Below are 20,341 nucleotides of genomic sequence, written 5' to 3' on the forward strand. Positions count from 1 at the left end.
CTGTGATGAGAAATGGGTTCTGAATGAACATTGTGAGTGGCTGTCCAAAGCTGAAGCTGTCAAAACGGTTGCTGAAGTTTACAATCAGCTTATCAATAAAGTCAACTAAAGCAGACACATCTCTCTGTCCCTTAACCTGTTCCTGCACTGCTAGGAAGTGTGAAAAGTCTCTATGCAGGTCTTCCTTGAACACCTCAAGTTTCCTCTGAAAGGAGCGGACGGACATTATCCATCTGTTTCTCATTTTCTAAAAAGAGAGAAAACTGTGTTGCCTTCTGACTTCTTAGCTCTGCCAAGAAAGCTGCAACTTCCCTACTGATGGACCAAAAGCGCTCTAACACCCTGCCTTTAGTGAGCCATCTCACATTGTTGTGCAGAAAAAGATCATCAGCATCGGCATTAACTTCTCTGAGGATGCCCTGAGAAAATTAATAATTTTCATCATTGTATTTATCACCTCAGCATGCTCATCTGACAGGGAGGCGCAGAGGACAGATTGATGAATGTTGCAATGGTAAGGTATGAGCTCAGGATTGTCCTCTTTCTGTCTTGCTACAGCTCCTTTCTCTCTCCCTATCATAGCAGGGGCTCCATCTAGGGTTATTGAAACCACTTGTTTTGGCTCTATTCCTCTCTTTGTTAAAATCTCCTTAATAGCTAGGTAGATGTCTTCTCCTCTTGTACTGGTCTGAAGGGGAGTGACACCTAACAGGTCTTCACAGAACACTTTCTGGTCTGTCCTGACAAACTGACATACACTAACAGCTGAACACTGTCACACAAGTCAATGGACTCATCCACAGCTAAGCCTACACATAGTGCCTTACGCCGGGTTCACACCCGACGCGGAAGCAAAGCCAAAGTGCCGCGCTAATCCCTAGCGCGCCGGCGCTTGGCTGTTCACACCGGACGCTGAAGCGCTGGGCAGCGCTAATAATATCACCCGTTGACCCAGTAGTATAAAAGCATATATTCACCTGTTGCTGCAACATTAACTGCAACAGCGTCCCAACATTTGTCCTTTTTGGTGTTGTCTTTATACAACATGTGCCGAGGATCATACAGCTCACTGTACTTCTCCACTTCAATTATTAATTTAATGTCATCCATCTTCAAGAACTTCTCCGCTGTTTGCTCCGTTCAGTGTCGAGGGTAAATTACGTATTCTCCACTCAAGCCTATGGGGAGAGTACGTAGACCCTCCCCCTCTCTCTTTTTATCTTTATGACTGCTTGTGTGTCTGTAGTGGATGGTCAGAGGGGGACATTTAATAATGGTATTGGTAAAATTGGTCAAATTAAAACTCCAGGACAACAGAAGGGGAATACAAACTATGGGATGCATATTTTATCATTTATATCATATATAAAATATGTCATCAATATCGTTTAAAATCATTTTTCAGTGTGTTTCCTGGCACGATACGCTCGCGTCAAGCGCAAAAAATACACTCAACGACGCCAAAATGATCGCTGTACAGCGCGAGGCAGCCTTGGCGTGGCGCGGCGCTTCAGCCTCCGGTGGGACCTGCACAAAGGTTTAACATGGGAGTGGATGGGACTCAGCTGTTATTTAAGGCTTGGCGATGCGCTTACGCGCCGCTTTGGCGTCACTTCAGCGTCCGGTGTGAACCTGGCGTTATGCATGGCTTCATCTAGCTGGGTTAGCACATCCTCAGTTAATAGTTCACTTTTCTTTGTGACAGATAATGCTGACATGGGTATTTGCTTTATTTTATCACAAAGCTCTTGTTTTGTTTTCCCTAAAGAAGTGTTTCAGCAACTGCTCTCATGCATTCTTTGACAACCCCTCCATCAGTAATTGGCTTTTTGTGTTGACCCAAAATCCAAGCAACTCTGAGGAAACACTCATGAGCACGTTGTTGGGTAGTGAATGAGTGGCTCAGGATCCTGGTGGACTGGTGGTACTGGGCTTTGAGACCACTTATTTTCTGTGATCTCACTTCAGATTTAAGTGGGTATGTTTGTTCAAAACCTTTATGTTTTGTCTCATAATGGCGTTTAACATTGGCACTTTTGTAGACTGCCACAGTTTCTGAACATATGAGACACACAGGTTTAGTGCTCCCAGTGGGATTCCGGATTAAATGCTCTATTTTTGCTGTCCACCTTCCTTTTTTGGAGAGCGCCATTTGTTCCTTACGTTTCTCTACTTTTCTACGGCTCACTCCTCGGTTTCTCTGGCTCACTCCTGTTTCTCTCCCTTTCTCCGTCTCACTCCTCCGTTTCTCTCCCTTTCTCGGTCTCACTCCTCTGTTTCTCTCCCTTTCTCCGTCTCACTCCTCCGTTTCTCTCCCTTTTTCCGGCTTACTCCTCTCTATCTCTCCCTGTGTTTTCTCTACCTGTATCGCTATCTTTCTTTTTCTTTCTACCGTCTTTTCGTGTGTAAGTTGTCTCTGAAGGCTGAGATATGCTTCTCCGTTTTTACTGACACGGACAGAAACGGACAGAGAAACGCCCACTCCGAGCGCCTTGGAGAGCTTTTCGTGCACCTCTGATGTTTCTTACTATCCGTGGTTATTTCGGAGAGACTAGGGACAGCCCTTGGCTGTGATTGGTCCGCTAACGACAGCATTTCGGAACAACATCATTTCTGGACCTCAAACTTTCGGGTTCATTCCCTGTATCACAATAAACCCAAACACAACTACGATTCTACGATTAATGTGACAAGTGTGTTAAGCCAGCAGAGTTGTCCAGCTGACGGTGGCTGGTTAGAGCACTAACGGCATGTGTGTACGGTCACATATTGTTATAACAAACTTTCATAACGGCGCTAGCGTGCTAGCCACCACGACCTCGGTCTGCCTGTTAGTGACCTCTGATCTAGGAGCAGGCGGAGAGAGATCATCTAGTGCTGTTGTTTTAAGCAGCCTAAATGATGAGCACACAATTTCATGCTCACATCCCCTAAGCTCATCAAGAAGTTTGTGTCAGCCAAACTAATAGGGGTAAATGAAATTATTAACCATGAGTATGAAGAGGAAATAGGGGTAGAGTGAAGTGAATGATGATGGGAGAGCAGAGGAGATCACAAGCTCACCCATACATATTGTCATTCATCTGACTACTCTTTTTCAAGATGAGATTTTTATCAACTCGAATGAAAAAGTGGGGTGCACAAGCATAAGAGGAAATTAATTTATTGTAATCTGAAAAGTTGCGTACAGCCATTCAAGTGTTATTTCTGACAATTTCATGTATTGGGGTCTCACAGAAATCAACAAGCTCACAGCTCTTTCAGTTGAAATTCAAGCTTAAACAACCAAAAATGTAAATAAAAGGGATAACAATGATGATGCGATATACATAATAAATCAAAATGATGATTCAACATGGTTGAAATACAACTTTTTAAGTGATGGAGATTAATCAATTGATGCAGTATATTACTGAAGGTTTTTCCCAAACATTAATATTTTAAAATACTATGTTGGGACGTATCAGTGTTTGTGTTCTCTTCATTCTTACATTCACCTCAGTGTTAATTTCGTTGACGATAACGAAAACGAAAAATATTCGTTAACGCCCCTTTTCCCATGACCAAGACGAGACGAAGACGAAACGAAAACGGATCTTTGAAAATAAAAACTATGACGAAATCTATTTTAATTTTCGTTAACGAGACGAGACGAAACGAAAATGTTGGCGCTTGACTAAGTCACAACTAGGGTTGCAAAATTCCGGGAATATTTAAAGTTGGAAACTTTCCATGGGAATTAACGGGAATTAACGGGAAAATACGGGAATTAACGGGAATAAACTGGAAATGTTGTGGGTAATTTATACTCACTGTATTTACCTTGTCATATATAGTGTTGCACGGTGTACCGGTACTAGAAAGGTACCGCGGTACCCTTACGTTAAAAACGATACGGGTTAGCATATTTTTAGTACCGGTACTTTATTAAAATAGCAGGCAAAGAGAGCGCACTCTCTGCTCCGCTCCCTGTCCCGCTGCCTGCATGCATTGACTGCGAGGGGCGGGGCTACTCAGCTCTCACACATGCAACAGGCAGTCCTCACTCACAGCGAGGAGGGGAGACATGGCCGAGCCGACCGTCCTCGGTTTGTTGGAAGTGATTCTCTCAGGTGGCATGTTTTTACTTTTTTTTCACCTCAAACACACATCTGTAAAATTATGTAACTCTTGTGGAAATAACTATGTAGTCATATAGTCAGATACCGACAATAGGCCTGCATCGCCGTGTATAATCAATGCTATGATGTCACCATGTAGTTTTCATTTATATCTTGCTGTAGGCTAATACTAATGTGAATACCATTTGTTAAGTGTTCAAAACGCTGGGCAGGAACAAGCTGGTAAAAAAGGGAACCCTACAGATGTTTTATTTATTACTATCATAGATAAATATACCAGTATCGTATCGTATTTGTGGTATCGTACCGTATTTGTGGTATCGTATCGAAAGTATCGAGTATCGTGATATTTTGGCAGGTATAGTATCGAAGTCATAATTTTGGTATCGTGACAACACTAGTCATATACAGACATAAATATAAACATTTTGTTGTGTCATAGGCTGATTTGAGCCCTGAGGAAACTTTGGGCACTTGACTATATGCTTCTGCATCTTTGTGTCATTCTTAACATAGGTCTTTGCAAGTATTTGCAAATGTACACAGCCTTTCCTTCTACATTGGATAGGGTGAAATGTCTCCTCATATGAGATAGTGCACGTGGCATTGTTCTGTAGAATAAGATGAGAAAAAAGTTTGTAAAAAAACACTAATGCAATGCCAGAGATATAAATAGTTAGCCAAACAATTGGAATAGTCTGTAAAAATATTTTACAATTGATGGATAAATGAATGGAAATAGGCTAGATGAACAGATGAACAATCCTCAATCAGCATGCTAATAATATTTATAATAATATTTTCTCCAGTAATATCATCGAAACTTACCTGACTAGTCCTGCACACTACAGCAGGCCTCAATCAGCCCTGCTGTAGTGTGAAGGATGCTGGGAACTATCTGTGAATGTGATGGAAGAATGCACAGTGGAGGGTTGAAATTCAATTTGCAGCGTGTGCTGCATTCCATACATCTTAAAATTGAGTTTTGAAAAAATTCCCGAGCTTAATATTCCCGTGGAAAGTTTCCGGAAATTTACCGGAAACTTTCCGCCCCTTTGCAACCCTAGTCACAACAATTTTAAAAAACATAATCGTATCAGGCCGTCATGAAGTACCCGGAGCGGCGAGTGTGTGTGTCTGTGTGTGTGTGTGTGTGCTCCCAGATAGCGCACCGGTCCCGAGGCTCCGCCCCCGCGCACTCAGAGAGACAAAGTGAGATCAGAGCTTGTTCACGTGAAGCTTCTCTGGTCTCAGCTGCGCTGAGATCAGCGCCGCAGCTTCTGGATCAGAGCAGAAGCTGCAGTTGGTTTCTACCGAGCTTCAGTTTCTGTGTCTTCCTCCAGTCTGATCTGCTTTCACTTTTTGTTTTCACATTTCGCCAACTAAAATATATAGGCTGCAGCTATATGTTTTTATTTATTTCAAAATAGGGTACTTCTTATTTCATACATTTCCCACAAATATGGGGATGACTCAAATAACCCTACATAGTTCTGGGTTTAATTTATTTCAAAGTAGGCCTACACTTGCCTGTTAGTTTTCTTCTCCTCTTCATAAGCATTTGGTGTTTCCCTTTGTTGTAACAGGTAAAAATAAATAAAATGTCAACAGTTTTCTTTACTGTTGTTCTATAATTTCCTAAATGCAATAATCTACAGATTAGTATAGTATAACTTTATATACAATTTTATCAGCTTTGTTATCAAATATGTTTTGCGTTCCAGACAAATTTTATTTGGGGGAAGAGGGGGCAAAATGGCTCTTTTGATAGTAAAGGTTGCCGACCCCTGCTATAGACCTAGGAGGGATATCTAATGGACAACCTAAGTACTGAAAGCTAGACTAGTACGCAGTGATGCCAGAGAAGGGAAGATAAGGAGTTTAATGTGGCTATTAAATGTGACTAAAACTAGACTAAAATGTAATTAGTTTTCGTCGACTAAAACTAGACTAAAATGTTCTGAGTTTTCGTCGACGAAAACTAGACTAAAACTAAGAAGGATAAAAATGACTAAATGTGACTAAAACTAATATGCATTTTCGTCTAAAGACTAAATCAAAAATAGCTGCCAAAATTAACACTGATTCACCTCCAAATTATTTTCTTTATTTTTCCCATAAGCATTTACATTTTAAGACTTGATACTTTTTCAGTTGAAAGGGTTTAGTTCAACCAAGTTCTGCCTGTGATCGGTGAAAAAAATGTGTAGTCAGACTGAAAACTGTACTGTTTTAAAGTACCAGTGAGACAATGAAAAGAAGTACACGGCAGTTGAGGCAGGTGAAGCAGTAATTCTCAAATCAATTCAGTCTTATTTTTATATTGCAAAATCATAATAAACATTTTCTTAAGGCACATTACATAGAAGGTCAAGACCTTAAAAATAATAGAGAAACCCAACAGTTCCCACAACGAGCAAACATTAATGTCACCATACTCGGGTACAATGTAATTGTAAGAGTCTTCTCTCTCCAAGATATTACTATATACAGGTGTAGAAAAATATATAGAAACATAGTGTGACCACCCCTTTTACCCTCATCTGGACACTAGGTGTCCCTGTTCTCTTTTCCCCTGAGCTGTAGGTTGAGGTGACATCAGCGTTAATCAGTACACACCTCGGCCAGATGTGCTGTGCCCTTTAAAAGGCCTTGCAACATTCATCTCTCTCTCTTGCGCTCTCTGTGGGCCGAGGTTGGCTCTCCCTGACTCCTGACAGCAGCATCCTTTTCTGCTTTTGTTCATGGACACACGTTGTTTGGTTGATTATAATTTATTTTGTGTATAAATATCTGAAAGAGCCACACTCCATTTGTGTCATCTCCCTCCTTGTCACAATCTTTGAGCCGGACTGTGACAATAGCTTGAAAACAACTGAATTTGCAGCATCAGCAAATAAATATATACAGGAGGAAGAGTAACTGTATTTTAGTGCAAACAACTTTATTCACAAAAGTGCAAACAAGAGTCCCTGAGGGTAGTGTGTGTGTGGGATGTGATTGTGTGTGGATAACAGTCCTTGATGTGTGTGAATGTTGATCATTGTCCTTGGTGTGAGTGGTATGTGCAATTGGCAGTCACTGAAAGTGTGACTCTTTGGTTTGTTTGGGCAGGGGTGTGTGTGATGTAGTTCAAAGCTCTAGGATAAAAACTTCCTCAGTCTGTCAAACTCTGCCGTCTACACGCCCACATTCAATCATAAATGGCCAACGTAAAGGACCTCATGCATATTAATCTATCTTGCTAATAGGGGTGCAACGATTAGTCGACGTCGTCGACAAAAATCTTTGACAAAAATAGTCTCCGACGAATTTACTCGTCGATGAATCGTTGGTGACGTCATAGCGCGTGTTTCTCGTGCCGCGCAGCGGAACTAAACGTCGTTTTACCGGAGGTGCTGATGAAAGCAGCTGAGGAGTGAGGCATCTCACTCCCTTCCTATCTCTCTGAATTCGCGCATGTGCAATAGCGACAAAACATGGACCAATGGCGGCTGCTGCCTCGCGCACGAGCAAGTAAAAAGTTCGGGAGAACTCCACTCTTAACATGGCCCGAAAAAAACTACCTGCAGTATTTGTTGCGGCGGACCTGCTCTCCATGGAAGCAGGACACGGGCATGTGAGGAGGAGGCACGTGTGACATCGTAACGGAGACGATGCGGACTCGCCTCTGTCAGAGGTTATATATAAACGTATATACCTGCGCGCAGGATTCTAGAATCCATTACAAAAATATGTTTTTTTTAACGAGTTTAAAAGCGAAAAGTTATCCTATTGCCTGACAAACGTCTTTTTTTTATCACAATTATTTAATCAGAAGAAGACTGTAGTTTCGTTTGTTGATGTTTTTATTAATGTTATTTACCCTGTCTTTTTTTGTTAACACGAAAAATGGATACTTGATTTTTAATTCATTTTTAGTATCAGCACTTGGCCTGTTCTTGGTTCACAGTAAAAAGGGAAACTTGAATTTAAATCAATTTTTTTAATTAGCACTTTGCCTGTCCTTGGTTTTATATGGACAAAAACTTGATTTTTCTTTGCTTTTGTGTCAACAGTACCCCTATATGCAGCAAAGTTTATTAAAAGACATTTTTTTTAATGAAGTATCGATCTTTATTGTCTTTATTTTCAGTCATCACATGCCTCGAACAACCTGAAGCTAAATTTAAAAGCTACTTGCTAAATAATAGCAATTGAGAATTTGTGTCATTCATAATCCAATTAGTCGATTTATAGTTTCAATAATCGGTGACTAATCGACTATCAGAATAGTCGTTAGTTGCAGCCCTACTTGCTAACCAATGGGTTTCTATGGTGAATCATGGCATCAAGCTATCAAAAGAAGAAGTGAAAAATCAAAGTGTTTGTGAGTAAGGTTGAGGTTAAGAGCAATTTTATGGGACAGCAGCCTAAAATCTATAAAATTTTCAGAAATATATATTTAAAATGATTAAAAGAGGATTTACATAGAAAGGTAAATATTATACAACAATCATGGACTCTTTTATCAGTTCCAGTGCATGTATCACGCAGCATTACGCGTCTCACCGCAGTATTTATATATTCAGAGCAATTAGACGGATTACTTTACACATCAGTGGGATCTTAACCTCCACTCTGGGATATTATTTGGAAAAAGAAGTTTGAAAGTGAATTGTTTTTCTTTATTTTTTAAGATTGATCCAGATTGTTTACCTCAAGAGGAACCAAGGCCCAGGGTGTCAAGTTTGTTGACCAGTCTGTGGGGGATGACAATGTTACATGCTGAGCTAAAGTCCATAAATAGCATTCTCTCATAACTGTTTGGTTCCACTAAGTGTGTCAGGGCGATGTGAAGAGCAGTTGGGATGACATCCTCTGTGAAGCGGTTTACCCAATAGACAATAGTTGGTTTTTATCCAGGTCTGGTAGGATGATGATCCTAATGTGAGATTGATGCCTTTTCACATGCTATGAAGGTTGTTATTGTCGAATTGTTCCTTAATCCGCTGTTTGTGTCTGGGTTTAGTATCCCTGATGCCCCTCTTGAGATTCCCCCATACTTCGCTGTAGGCCCGTTTGTCATTCGACCTGAAAGCGTGCTCACAGTGCTGTTAATCCATGGATTTTGGTTGGGAAACACCTTCATTGCTTTTTGTGATACCACATTTTCTGTGCAGAAGGTTATAATTTCAAGGATTGACCTGGCATATTCCTCAAGGTCTGCTCCTCCTTGTGCGAACAAATCACAGTCTGTGGTATCAAAACAGTCTTGCAGCATTGGTGTGGCCTCCTCAGACCACATTGTTACTTCCCTAATTGCTGGTTTTCTTCTGGAGATCGGTGGTCTGTACGCTGGGGTAAGAGTTAAGGTAAACAGCAGAGTCACCATGCCGATCCACCAGGAATGGTCATTTGATTTGTCAGGTGACATCAGACTGTATTTTAGCAAGACCTGAGCCAGGTTAAAAATCAATCAATCAATCAATCAAATTTTATTTGTATAGCCCATATTCACAAATCCCAATTCGTCTCATAGGGCTTTAACATTGTGTGACATCCTCTGTCCTTAACCCTCAACAATTGTAAGGAAAAACTACTAAAAACCCTTTTAACAGGTAAAAATACGTAGAAACCTCAGAGAGAGCCACATGTGAGGGATTCCTCTCCCAGGACGGACAGAAGTGCAATAGATGTCAAGTGTAGGAAAACATCATCGGGATTAAAGTTTTTAGCAGCATCGATGAGGGTAAACATTTTTGAAGGATAGTTTCAATACTATATGTCAAGCAGTCCTGCAGCACTCATAGTCTCTGGTCAGCAGCCAGCAAGATCACGATCCAGCATCAGGATGGGATCCACTATAGTCCACAGTCATTGTCCACTGCCGCCAGTTAGGATCCATCATCAGCCGCCGCCTCGGTCCACCACCATCCGATGCCAACGACAAAGGATCCGCCATTCCCACTATGATCAGCCGGCACGATACAGAATCCACCAAACTGGATCCACCATTGCGACCTCTGACGCGCCATCCACAATCATAATCCATGGTGCGGCCACAGCTGTGGCCCTGCATCTGCGGGCGATAAGGCACAGAAACTCCAGGGAAGGGGTCAAGTTAGTAACATGTACTGATGAGATGAGAGTTACTTTGATGTGATAAGGATGGAAAAGAGGAAGGAGAAGCTGGAAAGAGAAGCTCCGTATGTCATGTGTCATAAATTCCCTTTTGCGTCTTAGCATAATCAGGGGTTTTTGCCTTTTAATCAATGATACAATGATACAGGCCGAACTTGAGGCTACACTGAGGCTCAAGGTAAATCTAACTGGCTACTGGTTTGTATGGTAGTACGATGAAAACCATGTGGCCAACTCCGTAGATCAGACATCAATACCTCTATGCCTTTTTAAACTAAACGATTCCTATTTTGGAACATAGGACGAGTTACTTTCTGCCGCACTGATTAGCTCTAACTATAAGCTTTATCAAAAAGGAAGGTTTTAAGCCTTCTCTTAAACGAACAGATCGTGTCTGCTTCCCGAACTGAAAGTGAGAGATTATTCCACAGGAGTGGGCCTTGATGGCTAAAAGAGACATGTAATTTATATAAAGGAAAGAACTTTTTGTACGTGGACTCATCAGTTTCCATTTGAGAAAACATTTTATGATATATTTTATAAGTTAAAATGTTGGTTAAAGGACTGCCTGCCAGACATACCTTCTTGGCTGTCTGTTTTCTAGCAGTGACTACAAAGACCAACAAGAGTCGTTGAAGATAATAGACACTTGTGGCAGTTGTGACTGAAGACACAAAGACAGTGTTCATGAAGCCACTTCCCCAGCAGAGACCATTATCATATTCAGATCCACATTAACCTAAAACTCTTAATCATCAATGACTGCTTTCTTCTCTTGCTGTGTGTAGGTCATTGAGACAGAGGCAGTAGTTGTCGAGTGTGGTAGTCAGAGAGGACAGTGCCCAGGTCATGGAGGGTAAAGTGTATGTGCGTAGGTGTGTGGAATGCTCTGTTGGATTGTTGGACAAGTGTTGCTCTGCATCACACACAATGTACCGAATGTTCCTCAAACATTAGAGAAGATGGCCAAAGGGTACATGGTCATAGTTGGACATCCTACATATGATATAAGCCAAGCTTTAACTAGAAATATATCAGTAATAACATGTTACTGACAAATTGTGAACAAGAAATTAATATTAAAAGTTAATTTAAAAGGAGCAGAAATGCAGTGAATAGAGAAGGTGTTGTAAGGTGACATAGGCAAAAATAAGACCTGAAATACGTATTTCTAACTTTTGGCCAATTTTCTATATCACACTAATTTCCATCTACATCACTGCAGCAGACACACATTACCTCTGTTGGGCTATTCATGATTTATGTAACACAACTGATTTGATCAACAGGGATTAAATCAGCGCTGTGTTTTAGATTTCCATTGTTTTAAAAAACATGTTTAAAAACAAAAAATTGCTCTACATTGCTGTTGAAAAAGTGTATTCATAACACCTAAAATGCTAGATTTAAAGTAAGCAAAGACTTTAAAAGCTCATGCAAAACTGACCGGCTGAAGTAAAAGGCAAGCAGGCAGTAATGCTGCATACCCCACCCAAAGATTACTCTACTTTCGTACTAGACCCTGAGCAGGCAAAATTATTTCTCCAGAACTCAATTTATATGTGCATGGGGCCTGTGGTGAAAAAGCAGTTTTCTAAAATTCCCAGTTCCAGTGGTCGAAACCAGGCTTTATTCGAATGTCTCGATAAAGCTTGTAAAGTCTGTTTACTTACTCTCGATCTAGCATTTTTGGAGTTAATAATACACTTTCAACTGCAGTGTACAGCTGTTTCTTTTGTTTTCAATTTATTATGGTATTAGAACTGACAAATGAAAAATAGAAATGTGATACTTTAAAATAAGATGTCTCACATCATGCTGTTCGGGTCAAATTTTACCCGTCTTGACATTTGATTTGACAGCAGTAAAAATACCCTGAAAATCATTCTTTCTGTTCGAAGTGAACCAAAATTTACAAAAATGAAAAATAGTTTTATACTCTTGTGTACATGTGCTAAAAGTTTTTGTACATTGAGGCTGTTTCGGGTCAAATTTGACCCGTTTATATTGAAATGGATTTAGATCCTAGCCTGACGTTGTCATACTTATTATTCTAGTCAGAATATGAGTCTGATACTGCTCCATTGGGCTGTGATTATGGGGCGTGTTTCAACTGAACCAGGAAACAAAATGCCTCTTCGCTCAATTGGATAGACCACCAACCAATCAGAGCAACGTAGTATGTGACGTATGTCAAGCGACGCATAGTTGTTGTCATTTGTCTGTTTCACGAGTTTATTCACTCTCTAAATAAATCAATGGAAATGCTGCAAATGCTGCTCGTATATCCACCGGAGGCAAAGCCCCCAGGAAGCACCTGGAGACCAGAGCTGCTCGTGAGAGCCCCGGCCGCCGGCGTCGTGAGGAAGCCCGCTACGGATCTCTCTCAGAGCCTCGCTACCGGCCGGGACCGCGACCGGCCCGGGACCGCGACCGGCCCGAGACCGTTACCGGCCCGGTACCGAGGCTCTGAGAGAGATCCGTCGCTACCAGAAATCCACGGAGCTGCTGATCCGCACGCTGCGCTTCCAGACCTCCGCTGTCGTGGCTCTGCAGGAGGCCAGCGAGGAGTCAAAACGGCAGTTAATCGTTTTTTTCAAGCATACACTTCCTTGTTGCTCCAACATTAACCGCAACCCCCACTCTCTTTTTATTTATATGACTGCTTGTGTGGCTGCAGCATCGGGGCCAGCTGATAAATTAAACTTTTTATGCATCCCGTAGGAGGACGGCAAAAACATCTTTTGGATCTACAAATGCCTTGATCGCGTTCCTCTGTTCCTCTTTCAAAATGAATGCGCTGTCGATGTCTGCTGAAACAGACTCGATGGCAGCATCGACACATCTCAGCTCTGCATAGGCAGGCAGCGCTCTTTGGTGACGTGGTTGATTACGTCACTGTAGATCATCTGTCCATCATCGTATAAAGCCCGCCCTGACGATTTGATTGGATCGAACCGCTTCGGTCCGATCATAGTTTCTCCCCAACGGAGCAATGCCAGACCGAACTTCCCGAACTCAAATGTTGTGGGCGGGGCTAAGTTCGTCTGGCACCCAGGCTATATAGATCCACCAGTGTGGGTCAGATCAAGGAAAATGGTGGATTTAGGGAATCTTGAAACTGTGAAACTGTTTATGCTATGTCTGTGTGTATTTTTTATGGAAGAGCGGTGACAGACATCAAGGGGGACCTTCACACTGGGATGAGAATTGTCTGTGTTCCCACCACATTTGCCCAGGTTCCCACAGAGACAGGCACCTGCTGGTCTTTGAAGGGTCATGGGGGAATCTCGAAACAGTGAAAGACTAACACAGCATAGTATTGATTACAGGTGCATCTCAATAAATTAGAATATCATGGAAAAGTTCATTTATTTCGATAATTAAATTCAAAAAGTGAAACTCATATTATAAAGATTAATTACACACGGAGCGAAATTTAATTCTTTTAATTTTGATGATTATGGCTTACAGCTAATGAAAACCCAGCCACTTTATTAGGTACACCTTGCTAGTACCGGGTTTGACCCACTTTTGCCTTCAGAACTGCCTTAATTCTTCGTAGCATAGATTCACCTTGTTGAATCTATGGCGTATAAACGTGCTCAATTGGAACTAAGGGGCCCAAAGAAAATATCCCCCACACCATTACACCACCACCACCAGCCTGAACCGTTGATACAAGGCAGGATGGATCCATGCTTCCATATTGTTTACGCCAAAGTCTGACCCTACCATCTGAATGTCGCAGCTGAAATAGAGACTCATCAGACCAGGCAACGTTTTTCCAATCTTCTATGTCCAATTTTGGTGAGCCTGTGCGAATTTTAGCCTCAGTTTCCTGTTCTTAGCTGACAGGAGTGGCACACGTCTTCTGCTGCTGTAGCCCATCTGCTTCAAGGTTTGACTAGTTATGCGTTCAGAGATGGTATTCTGCATACCTTGGTTGTAACTAGTGGTTATTTGAGTTACTGTTGCCTTTCTATCATCTCAAACCACTCTGCCCATTCTCCTCTGACCTCTGACACCAACGAGGCATTTTCGTCCACACAACTGCCGCTCACTAGATATTTTCTCTTTTTCGGACCATTCTCTCTAAACCCTAGAGATAGTTGTGCGTGAAAATCCCAGTAGATCAGCAGTTTTTTAAATACTCAGACAAGCCCGTCTGGCACCGACAACCATGCCACGTTCAAAGTCACTTAAATCCCTTTTCTTCCCCGTTCTGATGCTCGGTTTGAACTTTCGCAAGTCGTCTTCACCAGGTCTAGATTCCTAAATACATTGAGTTGCTGCCATGTGATTGGCTGATTAGCTATTTGTGTTAACAAGCAATTGAACAGGTGTTCCCAATAAAGTGTCCGGTGAGTGTATATATGCACTCAATACTTTGTCGGAGGTCCTTTTGCATGAATTACTGCATCAATGCGGCGTGGCATGGAGGCGATCAGCCTGTGGCACTGCTGAGGTGTTATGGAAGCCCAGGTTGCTTTGATAGCGGCCTTCAGCTCGTCTGCATTGTTGGGTCTGGTGTCTCTCATCTTCCACTTGACAATACCCCATAGGTATATGGTCAGGCAAGTTGCTGGCCAATCAATCAAAGTGACACCATGGTCATTGAACAAGGTATTGGTACTTTTGGCAGGGTAGGCGGGTGCCAAGTCCTGCTGGAAAATGAAATCAGCATCTCCATAAACCTTGTCCGCTTCTATTCCAAAACCAACTTAGAATAATGTTCCCACCCATCACTTTTCTCTTTCTCTTCTCTTAGTTGAATTTTTCTGTTTAAATATTAATTATACATTGGACTAATTGGTTATTGGTGGCTCATTCTGTTCTCATGGGGGTTGGTAGTTGCTTAATGACACAGCCCTAATCAATGTCTACCAGTGTGTTGTTCTGTGTGATAACCTTTGGGTCATTGAGACCCAAAAATTTATATAATTTATAAGTCTTTATGTTGTGTAGTTTTTACAATCTTCCTGTTGCAGATCATCTGTGCACATTTATTAATTGGAACACCAAAGGGACAGAAAATAAGCCATGTCTTTTCATCATCTTGATAAACACTGGAAAAACACTGTCTTATATGGAGGGCTAAAGGAGGGACAAATATTGGTGTGTGAATGCTGCATAGGATTTTCTGTTGTGAACGCGTCTGCTGCTTCTTCATATGTGAAAGGTTAACTCTGGACATGGTCAGAACCCCATTGTCAGATGTTTCAAACACACAGAAACACACACACATTGGCAACAAACACTTGTTAGTTAGTGGGGCAGCTGTGGTTCAGGGGGGAGAGCGGGTCGTTCTCTAACCAATAAGTCGGCGGTTTGATCACAGTCTTCCCCATTCCGTATGCTGAAGTGAGCTTGAGCAAGATACTGAACTCCGAATTGCCCCTCATAGAAAAAGTTCTGCCATAGATGCACTGTATGAATGTTCGTGTGAATGGGTGAATGGCAAAAACTGTAAAACACTTTGAGTGGTCATCAAGACTACAAAAGTGCTATATAAATACAGACCATTTAGTTAGTGAAGCGTCGTATGGAAGGTGGCTGCACGCAGTGAAAGCATGGACTCACCTAAGGAGCAAGCTGAAGCGAAAAAATCAGCCATGAACTTCTAGCATACACCATCAGTCGGACCGCAGTCCGGATCAGACCCAAAGGCCACTCTATACGGACCCAGACACTATAATTAGATTTTGACGGTCCGTTTCTATTTAATCATGAACACTTTTTTCATATTTACGGTAATCCTATTTTAACCTCCGCAGCTTTTTCCGTCTTTACAGTAGTAAATCCTGGAAGCACATAGTAGAGTTCACTTCTCTAACTGAACAAGAGAAAGTGGGAACAAAGGAAATTTAAAGCTGTTTAGTTGTTAATGTTTGTTGAGATTGTTTGTATGTGAAATTTTGTTATGTATTAAGAAAAAAGAGGAAATGGGGAAACTCAGACTAAATCTCTTGATGGACATCCGGAAATACAAGAGGCTGGAACACCACATTTGTCTTTGTGTATTTTGATAGGGGCTTTCTGCAGAAAGGATCAACACAGAGTCATAGCCACTACAATCTTTTTAGTAATTTTTATTTTATTTTTACTTCATTCTATTTGTCAGTATTTGACTTCATACAGACATTGATAGAACTACTAGGCTACTTCAACAAATATATTAATCAAGTAATACAAAATAGTTGTTAGATTAATCGATAAAGAAATATTCAATAAGTGCGGCCCTGCTTTGCACAGCCTCTCCACGGCCTGTGTGTGGCCGTGTTCAGACCTGGTATTAACATCTGGCCTGAATGCATGTCTATTAGGGATGAGCGAGTACAGCATTATCTGTATCTGTTAACCATATGAATTATCCGTATCCGTACTCGGAGTGGGCGGGGCCTAGCCCGGAAGTGGGTGTGATTTAACCCGGAAGTGGGCGGTTCAACATAACTTTCTTTTTTAACTTTGAAATTTTTTTATGATTTTTTTATTTTTATTTTTTTTACATTTATTTCCACACCAGGTGTGTGTGTGTGTGTGTGTCTGTGTGTGTGTGTGAGTGTGTGTGTGAGTGAGATGCGAGGGACGTTCACTGTCTCCCAGATAAATGAACACTCTGTGTTTTTAGTATAGAAAATCGTGAATTATATTCGTTCACAAGTCATACAGACTGGTTTTGTTATTTTCACTTTACATTAACACTTAAAGTTTAGAGCAGTGTAATTGTTTGCTGTGATAATTCAATGCCAGTGTGATAATAAATGACAATTTCAAACCATACAAACTGTCATGTTGTACTGTATTTAATAGAGGTTTACTTTACTGTAAAGTAAGTGTAAATGTAAAGTGAAAATAACAAAACCAGTCATATTGACTTGTGAACAAATATAATTCACGTCTTTCTATACTAAAAAACACAGTGTTCATTTCTCCGGGAGACAGTGAACGTACCTCGCATCTCACTCATCAAGACTCGTACTCGAAGACCCAGTCATTTCTGCTTCCTTGACTGAGCCTATGGAACAGTCCCGATGCGCAGTGAACCTGAGTGACTGAGAGACAGAGAGCTGTTCTGTGAGTGAGTGAGCAGAGCCGTGTGTGAAGGGGAGGAGCGCTGTGGCGCTGTGTGAGGATTTTCATTCAGTCCGAGCATAGATAATGACTCCGATTACTCGTATTATACTCGTAGTCGGCAAAAGTGCTTTATCCGTACCGGATACTCGTTTCAGCCGAGTATCCGGCTCATCTCAAATGTCTATGACCACTTGTGTTTGGATCTGACTTACCTGCTCCATATGCAAATAATCATGTATTCATGTGTGCGCGAAGGCAGAGTGATCCTCTTCCAACCTAGTCTGAGTTTTAAGATGTGTCTGATGACATTGTGTGTTTTTGTGTGTGTCAGCGCAAGAGAGTGAGAGATCGAAATAGGGGCTGATGAAACAAGGAGCTGCAGATCTTCTATGAAGATATAGAAGATATAGTGTTAGTAGTATTGTGTCAGTACGATACGATATATTGTATATTTCTGTATGGAAATGTATCTTGGACTCGCGCTGCACAGATAAATGCCTCCACAGTTACAGTAAAAACAACAATCTAATGAGAACAACATTGCACATAATCCCATTGCACTCAACGAAAATATTGCTCATGCATTGCACACAACACTCTGGGATCCGCCTCTGGAGCCGCGTTCGTGCATGGATCAAAGTGGACATTTCAGCGAAAAATACGGTGTAATGAACCCTTTCCTAAATTCCTATGATTTACAATTGATACATTAAACAAAAGGGACCATGTTAGTAAACCTATAGAAGTTATTATATGATGATGGCAGTAAGCGAGAAAACTGCTCTGCCTCAACTATTGCAAAGTACAGTTTAAGACAGAGGCAAAAGCAAGATCTTTGTAAACTTCATAAAAACCGCTGGCATGCTCCAAACACCCAACCAAACCAAGGCTGTAGCTTCAAGATGAGTTAAAATGTCTACAGGCAGTGTAACAAAGAAACACCAATCTGAGTTTAAAGGCAGTGAGAAAGGTACTAATGCTTTATAATCATGTGTGCTTCCCTGTTTGAGTGTGTCCTTAAAGCTTCCTGACGCAATGACAGCCTCTCACAGCCAGGGGGATTCAGAGAGAGATGAGGGGGTGGGGGTTGGGGCGGTCACACTGGAAGGGAAAAGCTTATTTGCATGAGCTCCTAAGGCCAATGGCTAGACTGGATAGGGGGACTATCAGGATCCAAAGGAAGTGATGTGTTAGGTTACACACTCCTCCCTCATTTCCGCTGCAAAGAGAGAGGGAGGGGGATAAAGACACCCAGTGAGAAAGAAGGGAAGAGCAGGGCTGAAGTAAATGGGCCAAGTGGCAGTCTCATTCTTGCTGTGTGAGATCACGGGGAGGCATAATGTGCTTTGATCTGCTTCTCTACAAAAAACAAGACTGAACGAGACAATAGAAGAGACACAGAAGAAAAAGGAGGGAGGACAGGAGGATATAGGAAGGAAGGGTGGAAGAGGGGACTTTTTTGGGATCTACTCTAAGCACCAGTCGGAATCTAGTCGGAAAAGTGTGTCACAGGGGCTGAGATACAGCCCTTCCTTGGACTAAACACAGCCGTCTTACTGCAGAAGGGACACAATGAACTATCTGGTGAGTGAGTATGTGTGTTTGTTTGTGTGTGTGAGAGAGAGAGATTTCAGTGTGTGCATGTACAAAACACTGCCTTTGGCACTTTTTCTTTTTTAATTCTGTGGCTCTTTTGGTGTTTGTCTATTCGTTCACCCTCTGGGGTTCAATTTGTGTGCTGTGTGTTGTGAGAGTGAGAGAGTTAAAGCAGGACCTGCTATACCCAGCTGTGCACGAATTGAGTAGGGGGGGGGGGGGGAGAGAATGAAGAAAAGGAAAACGTGAAGGGGGGAGGAGAGGGAAACGAGTTAACATTATCCTCTGTGGATTCCGACCTTTTGTAGGAATATGTGGGGATTTTGTGTGTGTGTTCGGGGCTAAAGGTTTAAGGTCAGTTCATACCGGTTGAGGAGACCTCACTGCCCTCTCATGGAATGTGCAATGAAAAAGAAGACTTTGAGGCCATTGAATATAAAAATGTTAGAAGATAAAACATCCAAATAACATTTGAATACTTGAAGCAAAAATGTTACCTTCCTTGTTTGGTATTCTGAAACCCATACAAATTTAGTTAACGTTTTTCACTTGCTGCTTGTAATCCTCTTGAGAGCCTTCCTTACTAAATCCAAATGATATACAGTGCATGTTTTCTCTAAACTTTGCTATCTGAATACATCGCTGCAGTACAGATGAAAACACACAGCAGATTGCCTTAGCCCTCATCACAGTTAACTGTTCGGATTTGGGTCTGCTATCTGCTTGTTGCTGTCCAGCATACAAACACATGCCTCAATGGAGTATGGAGAGATAATTAAAAAGGTTATGGCTATGGGAGGAGGAAGCGAAGACGGAAGGAAAGAAAGAAAGAGGGAGGCAGTGGCTTGGTCTGTCTTTGTGCCGACTCAGAGGAAAGTGGAAAGAAATGTAGGTTTTATGGCCAGGGGACAGAGGGAGGTGATTGGTTGCCTGAGAGAGAAAAATGCTACATTAGAAGACAAGCAGAAAGAGAGGCTGGATGAGTATGAAAGCGATTTAGTAAATCATAGAGGGGTGGTGGGGGGACACTTTAGGAAGAGAAACATTTTGTGTGTGAGAAGGGGGAGAAAAGAATAGATGGAAGAAGAGGAGTAATGATAGAAAGACAAAGAAACAGGCAGAAACAGGCAGAAACAGTCCTTCCCTGCTATTGTGTGAAAGGCCTCTGCATCAGTGTTGGCTCACTGCACATGTTATACCACACTGTGTGTGTGTGTTTGGGGTAACTACACAGTCAGGAATGTGGCAGACAGTGAAATACTGTGGAGCAGATTGCTGTGTATACGAGTAATTACATGCCCGTAATTAGTGTGCAATAAAACAACATTAAACTCTTGTGGAACTTAGAGATGGTTGTCTCAGAGCCTAACACTGACTAAATAACACCACCATGTTGTGTCAGCTTACTTTCATGTAAAGTAAAT

The 20,341-nt window shown here is 41.7% G+C and overlaps 1 protein-coding gene across 2 annotated transcripts in view; it reads left to right on the forward strand.

The window, feature by feature from the left end:
• bcar1 (BCAR1 scaffold protein, Cas family member) overlaps positions 1-20,341 on the forward strand; it is a 113,944-nt gene that overhangs the window by 23,692 nt on the left and 69,911 nt on the right. The window contains exon 1 of one of the 2 annotated variants that reach the window (XM_061076998.1): positions 18,566-18,905. The exons of the other annotated variant lie outside the window; for it this stretch is intronic. Coding sequence (XP_060932981.1) covers positions 18,894-18,905 — 12 coding nt within the window. The 5' untranslated portion in view covers positions 18,566-18,893. Of the gene's footprint in view, positions 1-18,565; positions 18,906-20,341 lie in introns of those variants that run through there. 2 annotated transcript variants of the gene reach the window in all.

Source organism: Limanda limanda, chromosome 8 (assembly GCF_963576545.1).
Source record: "Limanda limanda chromosome 8, fLimLim1.1, whole genome shotgun sequence".
NCBI lineage: Eukaryota > Metazoa > Chordata > Actinopteri > Pleuronectiformes > Pleuronectidae > Limanda > Limanda limanda.